Source organism: Crotalus tigris, unplaced genomic scaffold (assembly GCF_016545835.1).
Source record: "Crotalus tigris isolate CLP2741 ecotype Arizona unplaced genomic scaffold, ASM1654583v1 scf7180000017631.5181431, whole genome shotgun sequence".
NCBI classification, from domain to species: Eukaryota; Metazoa; Chordata; class Lepidosauria; order Squamata; family Viperidae; genus Crotalus; species Crotalus tigris.
Window position 1 is genome coordinate 2,940,685 of NW_024096525.1, and position 18,636 is coordinate 2,959,320.

The following is an 18,636-nucleotide window of genomic DNA, read 5'->3' on the forward strand; positions in this document are numbered from 1 at the left end:
AAGCCGTCCACTGTTACCTTCTGCCTTCTACCCATTTGCATTCTTTTAGCAATCCTTTGGATTGCCATCCCCTACAGCAAAAGTGAAGTTGGCTGATTTTAGCTTCCTTGGTGCCTGGTTTACTTAAACTCCCACCATTGCGGATTCCAAGCTCGGAGGAGGAGGAGGAGGAGGAGGAGGAGGAGGAGGAGGAGGAGGAGGAGGAGGAGGAGGAGGAGGAAGGTCAGCCACTGCAATGAGTCAACTGAGATTTCACTGTTGCATCATTATGCCTTGAATCCAAAACACTTGAGATGCAATGCAGACCCGACCAAGTGGCAGGCGAAATGCAAAACTGTGGACCGCCTGATACGGCGGGAATAACACAAGGAACAAGAAGAGGTGTATGGTTTCTTTGATTAGACGTTGCTGGTTTTAAGTCTGCAGATAATAGGCAATCGCCCTGCTCCTGTGTGGTGCTTGCAACCCGATTCTTGCGATATTTCACAAAGTTGGCAGTGCGTTTCGTACAAGGAAGAGGAAGCCATGTTATGCTCCCATATGTTCTTGCTCTTCTGCTCGTGAATCACCCGTCAATCATGGGGAAGCTTCCATGTTCATAATTTATTTTCTCTCCCCTGGTTTAGAATGGAAGCAAGGAAAGAACAGAGGTTTTGACTGTACAGTCGCTAAGTTGTGTTCAACTCTTCGTGACCCCCATGGACCACAGCATGCCAATCTCTCTTGTCCTCCACTGTCTCCTGAGTCTGCACACTCATGCCTGTTGCATCAATGACACTTCCTAACCATCTCATTGGAGAAGACTCCTACGAGTCCCTTGGACTGCAAGGCGTTCAAACCGGTCAGTCCTAGAAGAGATCAACCCCGACTGCTCTTTAGAAGGCCAGATCCTGAAGTTAAAACTCAAATACTTTGGCCACCTAATGAGAAGGAAGGACTCACTGGAGAAGGGCCTAATGCTGGGAAAGATTGAGGGCAATAGAAGAATGGGACGACAGAGAATGAGATGGCTGGATGGAGTCACTGAAGCAGTAGGTGTGAGCTTAAATGGACTCCAGAAGATGGTAGAGGACAGGAAGACCTGGAGAAACATTGTCCATGGGGTCGCGATGGGTCGGACACGAATTCGCAATTAACAACAACAACAACAAACCATCTCATCCTTTGCCATCCCCTTCTCTTTTGCCTTCCGTCTTTATCAACATCAGAGGCTCTTCCAAAGGACAGTCATGGGTTGATTTCCTTTAGGATAGGTTGATTGGATCTCCTTGCAGTCCATGGGACTCTCAAGGGTTTCTCTCCAACACCAGAATTGGAAAGCATCAATTGCCCTGATGGTACAGTGGTTAGAATGCAGTACCGCAGGCTAACCCACTGCTCACTGCCAGGACTTCAATCCTGACCCGCTCAAGGTTGACTCAGCCTTCCGTCCTTCCGAGGTCAGTAAAATGAGGACCCAGATGTTGGGGGCAATAGGCTGACTCTGTAACCCGCTTAGGGAGGGCAGTAAAGCACTATGAAGTGGTATATAAGTCTAAGTGCTATTGCTACTCTGTTCTGTTCTACTCTATTGCTGTGGTGGTGCAGTGGTTAGAATGCAGCATTGCAGGCAAATTCTGCCCACTGTCAGGAGTTCGATCCTGACCAGCTGAAGGTTGACTCAGCTTTCCATCGGTCCGAGGTCAATAAAATGAGGACCCAGATTGTTGGACCCAGTGAAATGAAAGAGAAATCATCACCTCCAATCCAAAGATCAGGATATTTCTCTGAAGAGCTGGCAGCTGAAATTGATGCTGTTCTCTAAGGAGATCAATAGACATTATTATTTCTAAAAGGAAAATAGTGAAGGTAAAACTGTTAGCTGGAGGGAATCCGCTAGTATTTCAATTCCTGTTTTGAGATACTTATCAGCCTGGATTTCGACGGTTCCATGGGGTTGTGGGGATAGAAGGAAACCAGAAAAGGGGCTCTGGTGAGGAAGACCGTGATCTCTGGCAAGTCAAGACAGAATAGCAACAGCTGACAATGTTACACAGTCCTCCTCCTCTTCCCTGACAATCCCATTCCCCTGCTAACACTGATGCTGCTACCTAGTTGGGTCATGAAACATTTGCAAGAAAGCCATCTAGTCAGAGGCCACCAAGGACCACACAGTCGTTGTTGTCGTCCTCGTCCTCCTCCTCTCTGCAAACCCCATTCCCCTGCTAACACTGATGCTGCTACCTAGTTGGGTCATGAAACGTCTGCAAGAGAACCACCCAGCTCAGAGAGCCCCAAGGACCCCCTCCTTTTTTTTTTTTTTAAACTGGGACTCCCTTCTCATCCCCCCCCCCCACGACCAAGCAACAACCCCAGCGAGAAACCCGCTCTGAAGCCCCCCCCTTCCATTCATGGGTGGGAATATTGCCAGTCCGGGAGAAGCCCCGTCTCTCCCCACCCCCGCCGTCGTTTCGCCCCTTCTCGGGGCCGGAGGGCGAAGGCGGCGAGGGGGCGCGCGGGGTGGGGGTGGGGGCTTCGTGAAAGCGCCGGCCGCGAACCAATGAGTGCGCGCGCCGCAGCGGAGGGCTGGCCGCCGCCGCCGCCGCATCTCTCGGAGCGCCTCGGGCTGCCGGACCATGAGACTGAGGCGGAGTGGCAAGGAGCAGCGCGCGCTGGCTGGCTGTCGGGCGCGCGTGGCGGCGGAGCAAGCCGGCGCTGGGGACTCCCGCGTGGGACCTCTCTCTCTTGACTGACGGCCGCTCTCAGCCGCCCCCCCGCGCGGCTCCCGGCCCCTCCCATTTCAGTCAAGGCAAAGCCCGAGGCGTCCTTTCCCCCCTCCCTCCCTCGGTCCCCGGGCACCCGGCTCCTCCCCCCCCCTCTCTCCCTGGCCACCCCACGGCAGCTCCACGCGAGCCAGCTTGAGAGCCCACGCGGAAAAAAGGAGCGGGGAAGCCCCCCCGAGCTCGCCTCTGCTGCTTCTATTGCTGCTGCCGCCGCCGCCGCCGCCGCGAGGGAGGCGAGCCCACCAGCGCGCCACCGGCTTCTCCCGGCTCGAGGATGTCTTGGCTTCTGGCAAGAATCAACCACCTTCTCTTTTGGGCCACGCTGGCCGGGATGGCGTCGGTCTTCCTCTTTCAAGGTACCGGGGTCCGGCCACCGGGCGGAGGGAGAAATGGGAGGGGGTGAGGGGTGGGGAGGGGGTGGCGCCGTCTTTCCCCACTCCTTTCTGGTCTCTCCCCCCATTATTATTACTATTTTTATTATTGTTGTTGTTGTTGTTGTTGTTGTTATTATTATTATTATTATTATTATTATTATTATTATTATTATTATTATTATTATTATTATTATTATTATTATTAATTTGGCGCGGACGGGGATGGTCTGCCTGGGTACCCTGGGTGCCCGGGGAGGACTCGCTTATTCTACCGTCTAGTTTCGCCGCGGCATCCTCTGGTTTGGCTCCGGGATTCGCGCCGCGGAGCGGAGCGCCGGCGGGACGGTTCGCGCCCGCGGCTAGGTCCTCTCGGCGTGTTCGCGCGGCGCGGAGCCGGGGGGGGGGTTGTGTATTTTTGTGCTGTTGTGTGTGTGTGTGTGTGTGTGTATCAACACCTCCCACCCACACTTCCCCCTCCCGCCCCACCTCCCGTGCCGGAACGCTTCCAAAGGCACCCGAGGTAAGCACTGCCAAGGTGCGGAGGAGAGGCGTCTCTTGCCCGCCGTCGGAAGAGGGGAGGGGGGGGAAGAGAAAGGGGCAGAAAACTTCCACACCGAAACTTCGGCTAGTTGTTCAGGGCGGGCGACGGCGGAGGCGGCTGGGGGAGTGGGGAGGGGGCGAGAGGGGAGGGAGAGCTGTGAGCGACGGTCGCCTTCTCTCCCCCCACCCCCCACCCCGCCGCCGCCGCCGTCTGGCTTTTCTGGGATGCTCGGTTCATGCCACCCCTTCCGATCCCTCCCCCTTCCACACCAGTAGAATAACCCGCGAATAACAACACCGCGAATTGTGGCTTTGCGAAAGGCGGCGGCGAGGCTGTCCCAGCGTTGTGTGTGCGTTGTTTTTTTTTTTTTGAGGGGGGGAGGGAGGGGAGAGGGGGCGAATGAAGGGATCAGGCCCATCTTAAGCTTGGTTGGAATTGCCCAAAGTAGTTGTGTGTGGGGTGGGGGTGGGGGTGGGGGAGAGACAGAGGGACCCGGAGCCAGGAGGGGTAGAGCAACATCCGATTTTTTCCTATCTTGGATGGCAAGTGGGATTTAAATGAATGGCTGGGTGAAGGGAGTCCAAACAGTCTCCCCAAATAAATAAACAAATAAATAAAATCCTCCTTGTTCCCGCCTTTGAGTTCTCTCCAAGGTTGCTACTGTGCACACCAAACATTCGCTGGCAGGGACGCTGGCTGTTTTTGCCTCTGTCCCCGCACACTTGTGAACGTACACACCCACCCACGCAAGACTCAGATTTATTGTGCACACAGGCACATCCCTCTGCCCAGATCTCTGCTCTACTGCAGTCCTACGGATTTAAGGAAAAGTTCTCATCTACAGATCCTAAAAGGAGGATGGAGGGGTGGGGGGGGCAAAGAGACTGGGTATTGATAGCTATCCATCTGAATGTCCTGATTAAATAAGGTTGCGGAGCCTGACTTCTTGACTTGGGGGGAGGAATTAAGGACAGACTGGATCCTCTTTAATGTTTGTCCCCCAAGAGACTTTGTGTTTTCTTTGTTGGCATGAAGCCTGTCTATAAACATGATTAAATACTCTGCTTATGATCATTTCTAACCCCTCTAACTGAGATCAATAGACTTGATAGAGCCTTCCTTTACTCCTTGGAGGAAGCTGCAGAGAAACGGAGGAGGAGGAGGAGAAAAGTGAGCAAAAGCCCTGGATGTCTCTTACTTCGAAGCTGGAGGAAATGTAGGGTTGAACTCTGCACCAGTTGGTCATGCCAGCTGGGAGTGGAAGGCAGAAACTGGCATGTGCCAGACTGGGCTGTCTTGGGCATTACGGGGGCAGCGGCTGGTGGTGGACCCATATGTTTCTGCTTCCATTCTGGTGAATGTGTCAGTGTGTATTAGCTCTTGCACAACCATCTGGAGCTGTGGGCGCATGCTCTCCCCCCCCAAACTCCCTGGAAATGAGGAGAAGGCTCCAGCTTCCCAATAGACGTGCTGCTGTGGTGGTCCAGAGTGGCTTGTCAGATGCTAATGGTCTCCTAGCTTTGGTGGCTGCCCTATAACCATTGAGTTATGACATTGGAGGACAGATACATTAGAAAAAAATGACAATAAAGGTTATCTATCTATCTATCTATCTATCTATCTATCTATCTATCTATCTATCTATCTATCTATCTATCTATCTATCTTACCTAAGACTTATCAGCTTTAGTGGCTGTTGAGAGAGGATCCTTAAACAGCTAGAATGTGCCAGTAGATTGTTATGGCTTATCAAAGTTGTCTCCCATTTTCGTATTTCAAGTCCTGGACTTGTATGTAGAGGCATCCTTCTACCCAGCTGCCAAATTCCTTTTTTTCATGAACTCTGGTCCTCCTCTAAATCTACGTTTTTATTACAAAGCAAGTAGAAAGTAGAAAGAGAAGTAACGTAAGCCCTTTCTTCTTCATGGATGGACTTTCTTTGCAGAAAAAGAAGATTTCTCCCCAGGGTTCAGCAGTCAAGAATGGTGAGGCAATTCCAAAGTCAATAGTCTTGTTTTACCTATCAGGTGTCTGTTGCTCTTCTTGGCCTCTGAGGGGGTGTCTATACGATTTCACGTTCCATGTCACATAAGCATCCTGGACCCCTCACTTGATCTGCTTTACTCATTATGAGCCTCCTTTAACGGTGGTGATTCTTCCTTCTTCCATCCTTTTTTCAGTGGATTTACAGCAGTGGAAATGCTGGTATTAAAATTGTGTGTTGTCATCTGTAGCTCCAGTTGTCCTAATTCCCCTTACAAAATCTGACCTTAAGTAGCCCCCAAGGGTCTACTGAATCAGCCCTGCTCTCCTCCTCAACTATCTAGCTATTTAATTCCTCAGCTATCTCCATTGTGACTGCACGTACTCAAGATTTGTCCAGAGACTTGAGTAGATTAGTGTTTCTGAAGCCTGTCAATTTTAAGACTTGCGGACTTCAACTCCCATGGTTCCCCAGCCAGCCAGAATTCTGGGAATTGAAGTCCACATGTCTTAAAGTTATCAAGGTTCAGAAACACTATACTACAATGTTTATTGTAGACTTTTTGTAACTAATAATGATGTCATTTTTAACATATTAGAGCTTGCTGAATTTACTAGGGCTTACTGTTACTCTAAAAATTAAGATTCCCTTGAGCTGAGCTAAACTCTGGATATTTTTATTTTGTTTTTTTGGCGTCCAGAAGTGACTTGCTGTTGCCTTCTGTTAATATATATTATTTTAATTTCCCAATGTAATTAACAGCCGTGGAGTTTCCCATCCAGAAACTAGCTAGGTATAACCTACTTGTATTTTTTTTTAGAAAGCTAAAATTATAGCTAGAGGTGCACCTTTGGTGGGGAAAATTCCCTTTAAAAAAAAAACCTGAGGAAATTGCCATTATTGATCCCAATAATGAAGAAAGAAAGTCTGGATTTTCTGGAAAGGTTATATCTAATATTAATTTGTTGGCTTTGTAAGCAGAAGGGAGTGAGGTTCAATCTCCAGGTAAGAACAGGAGGAAAAATTATTCTGAACCTCTAGTTAGCCACTGCCAATCTGTGTGCATAGCAAGGATCAGGATGGACGTGTGGTTAAACCCCATGCATGACCTCAGCTCTTAACATGCTTTGAAAATAATCCTTTTAGTTTTGTTAAAAACAAGCTTCATCCTTGGCACCATTCAGCTGTAACTGTAGCAACTTTTGTTGCTACATCAATCACATTTGATAAATTATAGCTGCACTAAGGGGTCTGTATCTTTTCCCCTTGTGCTATTTTATTTATTAAGCAGTGAAATTGACGTTTGAGTTTATACCTCATTCACTTGTGAAGACTGGATTTGTTTTGCATCTCAACGGGCTAGATACCTTGTGATGGTTCTACATTTCTTAAAAAAAAAATGCTTTAGAATCAGATACCTAGACATGAGCTATCTGGATTATATATAAACTGGATAAATATCAGATGAAGCCGTAACTCGCTAGAATTATCCTGCATAGCAACAAAGTTTTGTTTTTAAAAAGCAACTGTAGTTATTAGCACAGTTCGCAGGTGATGAACTATTACAGAAACAAATGACTATTTTCCAAATGGTTTGGTTTGTTCTTAAAATAATAATAATAACAAAAAAATGGTTTTAGTTTTGGAAATGTTTTCTCAGTGCGCAAATTCCTTTTTCTTATATTCTGCTTTAAGTCAGTTGAGGAAGATCTTGTGGATGGATAAGCACTGATAAAAAGTATATCCATCCTTTATTTGAAGTGCTGGCTCTATCAGGGAAGAGAAAATTGTGCTGCTTAGCTGGGTTTTTTAAAAAATAAAACTTGATTGCAGACATGGTAGTGGAGGTTTAAACATCACCATTCCTTGTTCCACTTAAAAGTTGCATGGTGCTTTAATATCCCCCCCCCCCAAAGTTTCCTTCCTTGTAAAAATGAGGAGGAATCAAGTGGCACCTTTTCAGGTTAACAAAAGAAAGACCCACTCTAAACTGAAATTTAGTGCCTTTTAATAAAAATTTGTTAGTCTACCAGATGCGTTATGGTTTTGGGTTACCCTAAACCAGTAGTGGCGAACCTATGGCACGGGTGCCAGAGGTGGCACACAGAGCCCTTTCTGTGGGCACGTGCGCCATCGCCCCAGTCCTAGGCCTTCAGCTGGGTTTTATAAAACCTTTTCATTTTAGGCCTCCACTGCTGTGTGCAAAAAAAAAAAAAAAAAAAAAAAAGTTCAATCAGTCAATTTCAACTTCTTGCGGGGAAAAAAAACATCTTGCAAAGTTGGAATTGATTGATAGAACTTTTTAGTCCCACCCAGTCTGCCGTTACCACCATAGCCATGCTCACCCAATGGGCCACGCCCACCCAATGGGCCACACCTACCTGGCACTCAACGATGCATAAGTGGGTTTTGGGTTGCAGTTTGGGCACTCGGTCTCTAAAAGGTTCACCATCACTGCCCTAAACTAACACAGCTTTCCTTCTACAATTTGTCATCTGCAAAAGAGACTTTCATTTTTGGGTTGTATTTTTAAGAGTCCTCCCAACCTTTCTTTTGATGATAAATTAGATCTTTATTTTTTTTTTACATGTTTGGTACTGGAAATATTTATTTCTTCAATAATTGCTGTTCTATTAGCCCTCTGAGGTACTTCAGACAAGAAACCAAAATGATAAGTACTAACGTTGTCTTTATTGTAAAGTTACAGGAGCAGAATCTTCCAAGTCTTGAAGGTCCTTCTCCCTATTCTCATCTCTACTTTCCCCAAAACTCAGGAGGATCCCCTTTGAGATGCTTCCTATGCCTTCTTTCTTTCTGTGGGCTGAGATATGCTTGTCTGATCACTGCCTAAGCTGCAATTCCTCCTCCTGTTTCCAGAGTTATTCTCACAGATCATTACATTTTTACAAAAATGTAGGGGTTGCACTTCAGGTTTCTTAGACATTACACCAGACCTTAACTTTTTCCTTCATGGCACCCAAACTGCTTCTCAGAAAATCTTTTGAGGACCAGTCCTAAGTCCCTTCCTTCAGCACCGTCATAACTTTGAACAGTTGCTCAATGAATGCTTGTAACTTGAGGACTATCTATATTATAAAAACAATATTACTGCATGATCTTGATCTCTTTGTCTCAGTAGGAATCCTTTGGGAGATTTTCAGATATATTTTAATATACTTCTAAGCTGATTTAAATGTCCCTGTTGGATGTAATGGGTTCATGTGTCATTAGCCCAGTGGTTCTCAACCTGTGGGTCGGGACCCCACTTGGGGTCGAATGACCATTTCACGGGGGTCGCCAAACCATGCTGTCCGCCATTTTTTTCCCTTTTCCCTAGCTGTCCTACTCCTTCTTATTGGTGGCCACACCCACTTGGGGGTCACCACAACATGGGGAACTATATTATGGGGTCACGGCATTAGAAAGTTTGAGAACCACTGCATTAGCCAAAGGGGGAAAAAAAACCAACCTCTTTTACCTGATTTTTTGGTAATTTAACCAGGCTTGGGAAGCATTGCACAGAGGTTCTATCACCAGATGTTCTAAATCAGCATTGCTGGCTGTGGAATTCTGGGAGTTGAAGTCCACATGCCTTAAAATTGTCAAGGCTGAGAAACACTGTATGCACTTTCAAAGTCACACCATTAGTTCCCCTCCATGTGGACTATCCTATGTGTTCTCCAGTTGTTAGAGAAGGAATAACCCAAGCCTACACCAATACAATGAAGAAACTCTTGAGTAACATGATTCCAGTGGCTGTGGAAAGGAAATGAAGTCTAGAGGCATCTTCTTTCTCTCCTTCTCTCCCCATGATAATATTCATCATTTGGTTCAGCAGTGAATGACGAAACTGAAATCAGTTGTGAATTGGGGGAGTCAGAAGAAATTAGCATCCTAGCTTGCTGTTGCTTCTCCTCCCCTTAGCTCCTGAACCGAGCAAGCCTCAACAGATGGGTTCCTAAGGAGTTGAAAACTAGGAAACCAGGAAGGCTGTAGACCACCGGAGGGGTGTAAAAGGGTAAAAGAGAGGCTATTTACACTTCTCATTACTGAGCTAAATGCACTAACCTCTTGGGGAGGGGAAATCCTTTGGAGGAGAATGATTTCTTTAAAAAAAAAATGCATTTAGTATCTCGCAATGTAGAATGGCAAATTTGTCAGGGTGTTTTCCCAAAGAGGGTCAGCCTACCCGGATAGCACATCCATTAAGCCCACTTAGTCTTTGTTGCACTTTGCAGTCTCCTGGCCTAGTTCCATCTGCCCAGCTGACTTGCTTAGAAAGCAGTCCACGTTCCAAGTCAGTGCACTGCCAATCTGCCTCTTTTCCCCCTCCCCAACTTTTACTCCTTTCTTAAACTGGAACTGCAGTTTCCTGCATTGTCCCTCCTCCCCCCCCCCCAATTTCTCACCGAAAAGAGGGACCGCTCCTGCAGCAGGTTAGCATGTCTTGTCTTTTCGGAGGTAGGGGAAGACACCTCCTTCCTTACATGCAGGAAGGGAATGGATAACCAAAATAGGACCTCAAAGCAACATATTTTGCTTATCTTGTCCTGTCATCCATGGGCTGTGTTTTTTTTTTTTTTTTTGCTTTCTCTTTCCTGCAGCCCTATCACTGCCTCTTAGAAAGATGCCTAATTTTAATGCTTTCCAATCGGTTGTGTTTGGCTGCAGTCTTTTGTTCCTTTGCCTAGTGTCTTATTTACTGCTCCTAGCAATCTTCTCCCAGCATAAATTTACACAGAGGAAAGTATACAAGAATGGCGTTATCACTGGTGATTTCTATCGTGCCTGGACAATTTAGCTAAATTCAATTTGGTCATTATCTTTTAAAGTGTCCCTTGAGCGGAGTTAATGAGAACAGTAAGGGGTGCAAGTTATGTTTTCCATAATTTTCTCCCCTCCTTCCTCTTCTGCTCTTCCCACCCTTCAGAGGACTGGCGTAACTCAGAGCCATGTCAAAGCATTCACAGTTAAGATCATAGCAGGACTAAACGGTTAACTCTCATTTACAAGAGAATTAGTTCTGAATAATGGCATACCATTATCACCCTTACTATACTCGCAAGGTTTTAACGCTGATGTAAATTTACAATGTTTTTATTTACTATTAGCTTTCTCATTCTGAGCCAATGTCATAAAATTCTTTGATAGTCCAATTACACAGCATGTTGTTTCTTCTGCCAAGAAGAGATTTTTCTAGGACTGAGAGATTCATGTTCTTCAAAGTGAAGGAATGACCTTAACTGTCAGAGGTTGGTTCCCATTAGAGGTAAAATATGTATCGCTTTCTTTTTATTATTATATTTTGATTTGTGTGGGCACGTGTGTCATGCACGTGCTAGATGCTGTGCTTCAGCCACTTGAGTGAACTAAGAAACTCACAAAATGTGCCAGTTCTCTACCAAAGTGTGATTTTAATTCGTGAGGTTCAATACACTGAGAGATGGTAGGTCTTGTGCCATGAATGCTTGAGCGAAATTTGAATATCGCTTGCTTGGTTCCTAAATTGTGATGGTGAACCAATGACACGTGTGTCAAAGGTGACACACTAGTGTTCGCCAACATCCAACAATGATAATTCTTGAAAGCATACCATTTTTGGAGTCTTCACAAGAATGGGTTGTGTGTCTGGCATGGCCTCCAGACCCTGTGGAATCTGTGCAAGTGGGTCATGCTCTTACCCGGTCTCCTGAGCCTGTGAAAATTGCATGAAAACAGGGTGTGTTTTTTGTGTGGTGGCGGCAGAGCATTCTCTGAAGCTGATTCAAGAATGAAGGCCTTGTGCGACTCGGAGAATGGTTGTCTGGAGAATTCTGGGAGTTGCTCCACACATCTTAACAATGCCAAGGCGGAGAAACACCGGGCTCCATGTTTGATGCAAATTTGGTAAGACTAGGGTGACTGGAAATAGGGATGCTTTCCCCAATAACATAAGCAACTGTGTTTAGTGATAAAATTGGTGGTGAAAACCAGTTTGCCATAGTGGTTAAACCACCAGGCTAGAAACCAATAGACTGGGAATTCTAGTCCCACCTTAGGCACAAAGCCCGGATGAGAGAATCTTGGGCCAGTCCCTCTCTCTCAGCCCTAGGAAAGAGGCAATGGCCAACCCTTTATGGAAAACTGCAGGCAGTCTCCAAGAATCCCATGAAGGAGAAACCATGGAAGAACTCTGGTGGTTGCAAAATGGCAACTTGGGGGCAATATGTGGCTTTAATGCTTGGATTGACAAACTTTACCCTGCAGTATAGAGTTTCTGCAGTTTACAGAATATATTTTGGGATGATGGTGATGGTCAGCCAGTCCTTTAAGCTACTCTATACTCCTGGTAGCTGCCTGGATTAGTCCTTGTAGGGTTTTTTTTTTTTTTGGTCAAGAAATGGTTTGCCATTGCCTTCCCCTTAGGACTGAGAGAAGGTGACTGGCCCAAGATTAGCCAATTGGCTTTGTGCCTAAAGCAGGACTAGAACCCATGCTCTCCCAATGGTACCAAAGACAGGACCAAAACTCACAAGTCTTCTGGTTTCTACCCTTGTACCTTCACCTGGTTTATAAGGACTGAGAGGGAGTGATAGGCCCAAAGTCTTTTAGCTGATTTCATGCCTAAAGTAGGACTTGAACTCATAGTTTTCTGGTCTCTAACCTGGTGTCTTAACCCCCACACCAAACTGGGTCTCAGAAAACATGGTTAAAAAAACCCTCTGGACCGGTGGTTCTCAATCTTTTCTTCACCACAGACTCCCTTTAAATACCCTTTGTGGCCACGGATCCCCAAGACTTAATTCAAGATTTAAATCGTAACATTTTTTTCAAGCCTTTGCGGACCCCCCTGTGATGACATCGTGGCCACCCAACATGACCAAGATGAGTGGTGACTTAGATCTTCTATGCTTCATTAAGTAACTCTCTCGGTTGTGTTGCTACACAAGCATTTTTTCAGTGTCTAGCAAGCTTTGGAAGAAGATGCAGACTGTTTTCTAAACAAGCAAAGAAATTTACAGATGAGCTTCTCTGTGTTTTTCAGCATTGCAGAGAAGGCTGCAATGACACAGCCTTGCCAATTTTTTTTTTTATTTTTTATTTTTGGTAAAAGATTGTTCCAATTCTGTAACAGATTGTTACAGAAGTTTTAGTTTGGTATATTGTGCTAAAGAGAGTTGCTCCATCTTGGGTGCTTTTTGATGCGCGGATGATGGTCTCAATTAATGCATATTTAAGTAAATATATTGACCTTTGCTTGGCTAATATCAAGATGTATTATCCCTTGAAGAAAATAATAAAAGCCCTGACTTGATTGGGGTCAATATTTACTACTTGGTTCAATTAAATCATTATTATTCAGCTCCAAGCCACCTATCAGTGCCATATAAATAATAGAAATAACCGATCCTTTCAGCCTTAGACATCCCAATTACAAAAGGCACACAATATATATCGTTTGTTGCAGAGGCCTGATTCAGAGATATTTTTGACATGTTGGCTGCATAAGATGATGTGTTTTTTTCTAAGAAGAAAGCAGTTTGAAAAACCATGAAGATTCCTTTGTGTCTTACAAAACTATATACACCAATTGAGAGGAATATATTGATACACAAGGTCTTTTGTATATGGTGCGTAAATCTGTCTGAATTTCTCAGTTTTCCAAAAGAAAAAATATTGGGAAGAATTTAGGGCACTGAACTGACTTTTCTTCAAAAAAAAAAAAAAAAAAAAAAGGTAATGAGGTTCCATTCCCCCCTCCCCCCTCAAAGATCTGGAATTCAGGGAAGAAAAGCTGCAATTAGCCAGCCTCTTTAGAGTTGCAAATTTTCACATGGATTTCTGAACTGAAAATAAAGTCCTTTTACCATGGCACTCTTCTTCCCACGTACAGGTAGCCCTTGACTTACAACCATTTCGTTTAATGAGTGAAGTTACAATGGCATTTTAAAAAGGGGACTTACAACTGGTCCTCACAGTTAGGACCTTTGCAGCATCACAGGATCAAAATCTGGGCACTTAGCAACCAACAAGTATTTGCGATGGTTGTAGCACCCAAGGGTCACGTGATCTCAATCTCTGACTTTCCCAGCTGGCTTCCAACAAGCAAAGTTAATTTATGAGCTATGTGAGTTGAGTTGTTCGTCCATCGATTTTTGATGAAGACCTTGACATCTTGTGGGTTGTGGGCCATAAACGATGTGTCCGTACGTGGCTAATAAGACCGATATATTTCACTAAACAGGCACTCTTGATCATCATTCCTTCTATGTATTTTTGGACATCTTTAATATCTCAGCCTTTCTTGGTTCCAGTCTGGTGTTTTCAAAACTCTTTCCTAGCCCTTCTGATGCTTGACAAACCAAATATTCTAAGCAGCTGGCTTGGCCTTTGTCCACTTCTCCACCCCTTGGATGCTTTAGCATTTGGTGTTTTTTTTTTCTTTTTTAATCCTTGTTCCAGCTTTTACTTTTCAGGACTGGGAATGACAGCTTGATAGATCTAGGCCAAACTGGCTGGCATGTCCCATGTTGATTTGTCTTTAAAAAGCAGGATGTGAAAAATCCATCTATCAAATTCCACAAAACCTGGAACCTGAATGTAGGAGTTGTAGTTTGCCTACTGTTGTAGGATAAAGGTGAGAAGGAGAAGAGATGAGGAATCCTGAGTGTTCTCTGAGCTTGGTTGTTTTCTTGCAGATGTTCCATTCCCAAACTAGGTAACATCATCAGTGCTAGTCTGATGATTAGCTAGCACTGATGATGTTACTTAGTTTGGGCAATGAATCATCTGCAAGAAAACAAGCAAGCTCAGAGAGCACCCAGTATTCCTCATTTCAATCCTGAGCTACAAATATTCTCCTTTATAGCAGAAGAGATGACAAGACATTTGGTAACCAGAGAGCAATTTTGAGCTCAAGCTAACCAGAAAAAGTAAAATAACACAATGTTCTCCATGCATTTCTTGAAGTAAGTGAACAATTGGTTCAATGTCCATTGAACATTAGCAGTTTCCTTCGTCATGAACACCAATGAGATGCTCTTGGGCCAGTCTCATTCTCTCTCAGCCCCACCCACCTCACAGGGTTGTTGTTATGGAGAAAATAGGAGGAGGAAGGTGTGTTGGATACATTCTCTACCTTAGTTGTAAAAATAATAAAGGCGGGATAGCAAATAAATCAATCAAATTTCCTACCGTAGTATATATGGTATACCAAAATATCAGGTCTTGACAAGACGTCTACACTTTAGGTTGCATCTTTACTTCGCATCAATTAAAATGAGAAAAATAGGCAAGCTTTTCTCTCTCTTTCCCTCCTTCCCTCTTTCCATTGTTGGATAGCTACCGTTTTTGAGTTTCTGCAGAATAGATATGTGCTGGAACTGGGAAGCATGAGGGTCAAGTCTTCCAGGGCCTTTAAGCCAAAAGAGTGATCTTTTTGCCTAGTCCTTCTTCTATCCCAGGGCTAGGCAACCTTGGCTCTTTTATGACTCATGGACTTCAACTCTCAGAATTCTCTCCTTTCCTCCTCCCTCCTCTCCCCCCCTCTCTCTCCCTTTCCCACTTTCCCTCCCTCTCTTCCTCCTCTCCTTCTTCCTCTCCCTCCCTTTCCCTTTCTTTCTCTTCCTCTGTTTCCGTCTCCCTCTCCCACTTCCCTTCCCCTCCCTCACTTCCCTCCTCCTCTCCCTCCCTCTCCCTCTCCATTTTCCCCTCCCTCTCTTCCTCTTCTCCCTCCCTCTCTCTCTCCCTCTCCCTTTCTTTCTCTTCCTCCCTCTCCTTTGCCCCTTCACCTCCCCCCTCTCCTCCCCTCTTCTTCCCTCTCTTCCCCCTCTCCCTCTTTTCCACCTCTCCCTCTCTCTCTGCATACATATACATGGACTTGCACCATTGGCCAACAGGGTCTCTTCTTTATATTTTAAAGAATCAATGTATTTAGAGCAGTACTAGAATCTTCTCTGAAGAGGTCTCTTCTTTTTCCCAGCATTTGAAATTCCCATGCAAAGTATCATAGAATAATGGAAACGTGGTGCAAACCTGGGCAAGTCACTAAGGCATATTGAATACAGGACTATGGCTCTGAATATCCTAGTTTTGCACTGCCTTTTACTGTTTCAGAGATAAATTACATTGATTATTCGCTCTATAATCTATGATCTCCTCCAGGGTTGTCAAACCTAGCATGCTTGCCCCTTAGTACAAGATGGGAATGATTACTGGGTGTGGAAACAGGAGTGAGAAATGGTAAGCTAGGCACGCAAAGAGGTGTGAGTTGTTTGATAGAATAGTAGTTTGACAGCAATGGCATCACGGACTTTCCAAACCAGAGAGAGAGATCTGGTACATCCATGATACAGTTTAGGTCAGAGGTCCCCAACCTTTTGGGCACCAGGGACCGGTTCCGTGGAGAGAGGTTTTTCCATGGACCATGGTTTTGTGTGCTGCCTGCATCCCATGGATGGGGCTTTGCTTGTTTGTGCGGACCGGTTGCTGGTGTGCCACAGCCTGGTATTGGTCCACAGACCGGGGGTTGGGGACCCCTGGTTTAGGTCATAAAAGAGAAGTTAAAAGATCTATTTCCCACTGAAAGGCACTCGCCCCACTTATACACAAATCTCAGCTGAAACATTTCATGCACGGTGCATAGAAGTGCCTGGAGTTGTGAGACGCAAGAGCTAACATACCCAATTATCCGTGACAGACTGACTCTTGGTTCCACAGCACCACAACAGCTGTGATGTCATCACTGTTGATCCCACAGAAATTATGGGTATGGTTTGGCGTAGAGGCCACTTGAGAGGACTTTGCGTCTAGAGTAATGAGGTCTGCTTAGACACCACATGGCTTGCGAGCCTGATTTGTTTGTGTGTCTGCTGAATCCATTGAGCCACAGCGACTTGTCAGCAAATCATACATTAGATATTGTATTATTTATTGTTTACTTTAGCGCAGCTTCCCGTGCATGTCAACATTTTCCCATTGTACGATTTTAAGTCTTTGAACACTGACATCGCATTAGCAGCCAGTTCCCAAGCCCCCAAATAATGCATTAACTATTATTATTCCTTCTGATCCACTTGTGTTTATGTAAATGGAAAGAGGGAAAAAAAAAACAGTTTTCAGATTGCTTTCAGGAGCTTAAGGGCTTCGCATGGAGCCTATTATTGAAAAATCAAACTGCAAAGCAACTTCCGAGGTGTGGAATTAGCCTCTAAATAACACTGAACGTACAAGTCCAATTGTATGGGATTGGGCTGTATTACAGTCTTGGAAATTCTGTAATCAAATCTTGGGCCAACAATGGTCTGTTTTGATAGCCACTGTGCAATCAAGGGAAGATGGGTGGTTAATTCAGCTCTAATAGCAGAAGGTTTGGCAAGAGGATCTGCAGAATAGGAGGAGGAAAGTGGTAGTTGTCAAACGAAGCAATATGGGTCTGCAATTCAGAGTCTATAATGCTTTGCGCCTAGGGACATTCTCAGTCATCCACGTCAGGGTTGTCTCAAAGGTGCTTTTCCAAAAGGCAACTGGACTATGTTTTCCCCTTGAGAAGACATTTTGCTTTTCATCCAAGAAGCTTCTTCAGTTCTTCAGTCAGAACTGAAGAAGCTTCTGGGATGAGAAGCGAAAAGTCTTCCTCAAGGGAAAAAAAAAACATAGTCCAATTGCCTTTTGAAAAAGCACCATTCAGACTGCAATGCTTTCCATTTTCCATCTCTCTTTCCCAGTATAGAAGCAATATATTTTGAAATGGGTGCAGTTTTACAGTGGTTCCCCCTTTTTCTCCAGCAACATCTGAAACAGGGTGTCCAACCTTGGCCACTTTAAGACTTCAACTCAATTCCCCAGCCAACTCCAATTCTGGGAGTTGAAGTCCACAAGTCTTAAAGTTACTGAGGTTGGACACCCCTGTTCAAAACATCAAGGCTGTCTCAGCCACAAAACTTTCCAAAGTTTTTTGTACTCTCCAGCTCAACAGAAGTCTGGCGAAATAGTGGGATTCCTTTCATCATCTGTCGTGATTGTTGACTGGATCACGATGAAATCAAATCAAATTTAAAGTGCTCAGAATCCTCAAAGAAAAATGCCTTGCATGGGCAGCATCATACTAAGCAATGGCTTGATGAAGCCTGGTCTATTGCTTAAGTGGTAGTTGGCTAGGCTTTCATATTAAATCCTAAATCATGGTGTCATGGTTCCGACAGATAAAACTCCTCAAAGAACTTTGAGGCATTGTTTACCTTAAAGAATCTTTATTTGAGAAGCATAGCATTGGCACTAACATAATTGAAGCCAAAAACTGGGTTCCCCTCCTTTGAGCACATAGTATCAAAGCACAATTCCCTCCTCCAATAAACAGTCATAAATCACATTCTCCAATTAGTTTGAAATGCAGGCTTTCCCTCCAGTTCTCCAGTCCGCCAATTCTTATCATCTCTTATTTCAACAACCTTGGTTCACACACTAGGTCCAGTATTGTTATATCTAGCTAAACTCTCATGTACATTCCTCCCCCCAGCATCATCTAACTCTTAACTCTAACTCTAAGAGTAAAACATAAGAAGAAAATGGTTGCATCTCCAACTGTTGTCAAAGCAAAAACATCCAATGTTAGCAGCGTTGACACATGGTTTACCCAGCATAATGGTTAGGTTTATACAGGGCTAAAGCAAAATCAAGTATATTGCATTGTACCTTCATACAGTGCTAAAATAGAACTTGATCTAAATGGACATCTCTGCCTTACTTCGGAGTGAATCATAAATTTAGGAGTATTCAACGTTAAGATCCAGTGGTATCACTGGGCATGCATTGTGTGCATATCTTTTTTTTCCCAGCTATACAATCCAGACATTTTTTCTGCATTGTTTTTAGCTGCTGAATTCCATTGCAAACTGGAGTATTTTTACAGCTTCCAGAGGTGGGATATTCCCCTACAGCTGCCAATTCCCATTAGCCTTATCGTGATTGTATCATTTTCTCCTTTTGTGTCCTCTT

At 44.8% G+C, this 18,636-nt stretch overlaps 1 protein-coding gene across 1 annotated transcript in view; it reads left to right on the plus strand.

The window, feature by feature from the left end:
* Nucleotides 1–2,532: 2,532 nt before the first annotated feature.
* Nucleotides 2,533–18,636, plus strand: part of LOC120304222 (neurotrimin) — a 610,216-nt gene continuing 594,112 nt past the window's right edge. The window contains exon 1 of the mRNA XM_039334537.1: nt 2,533–3,118. Coding sequence (XP_039190471.1) covers nt 3,037–3,118 — 82 coding nt within the window. The 5' untranslated portion in view covers nt 2,533–3,036. The remainder of the gene's footprint in view (nt 3,119–18,636) is intronic.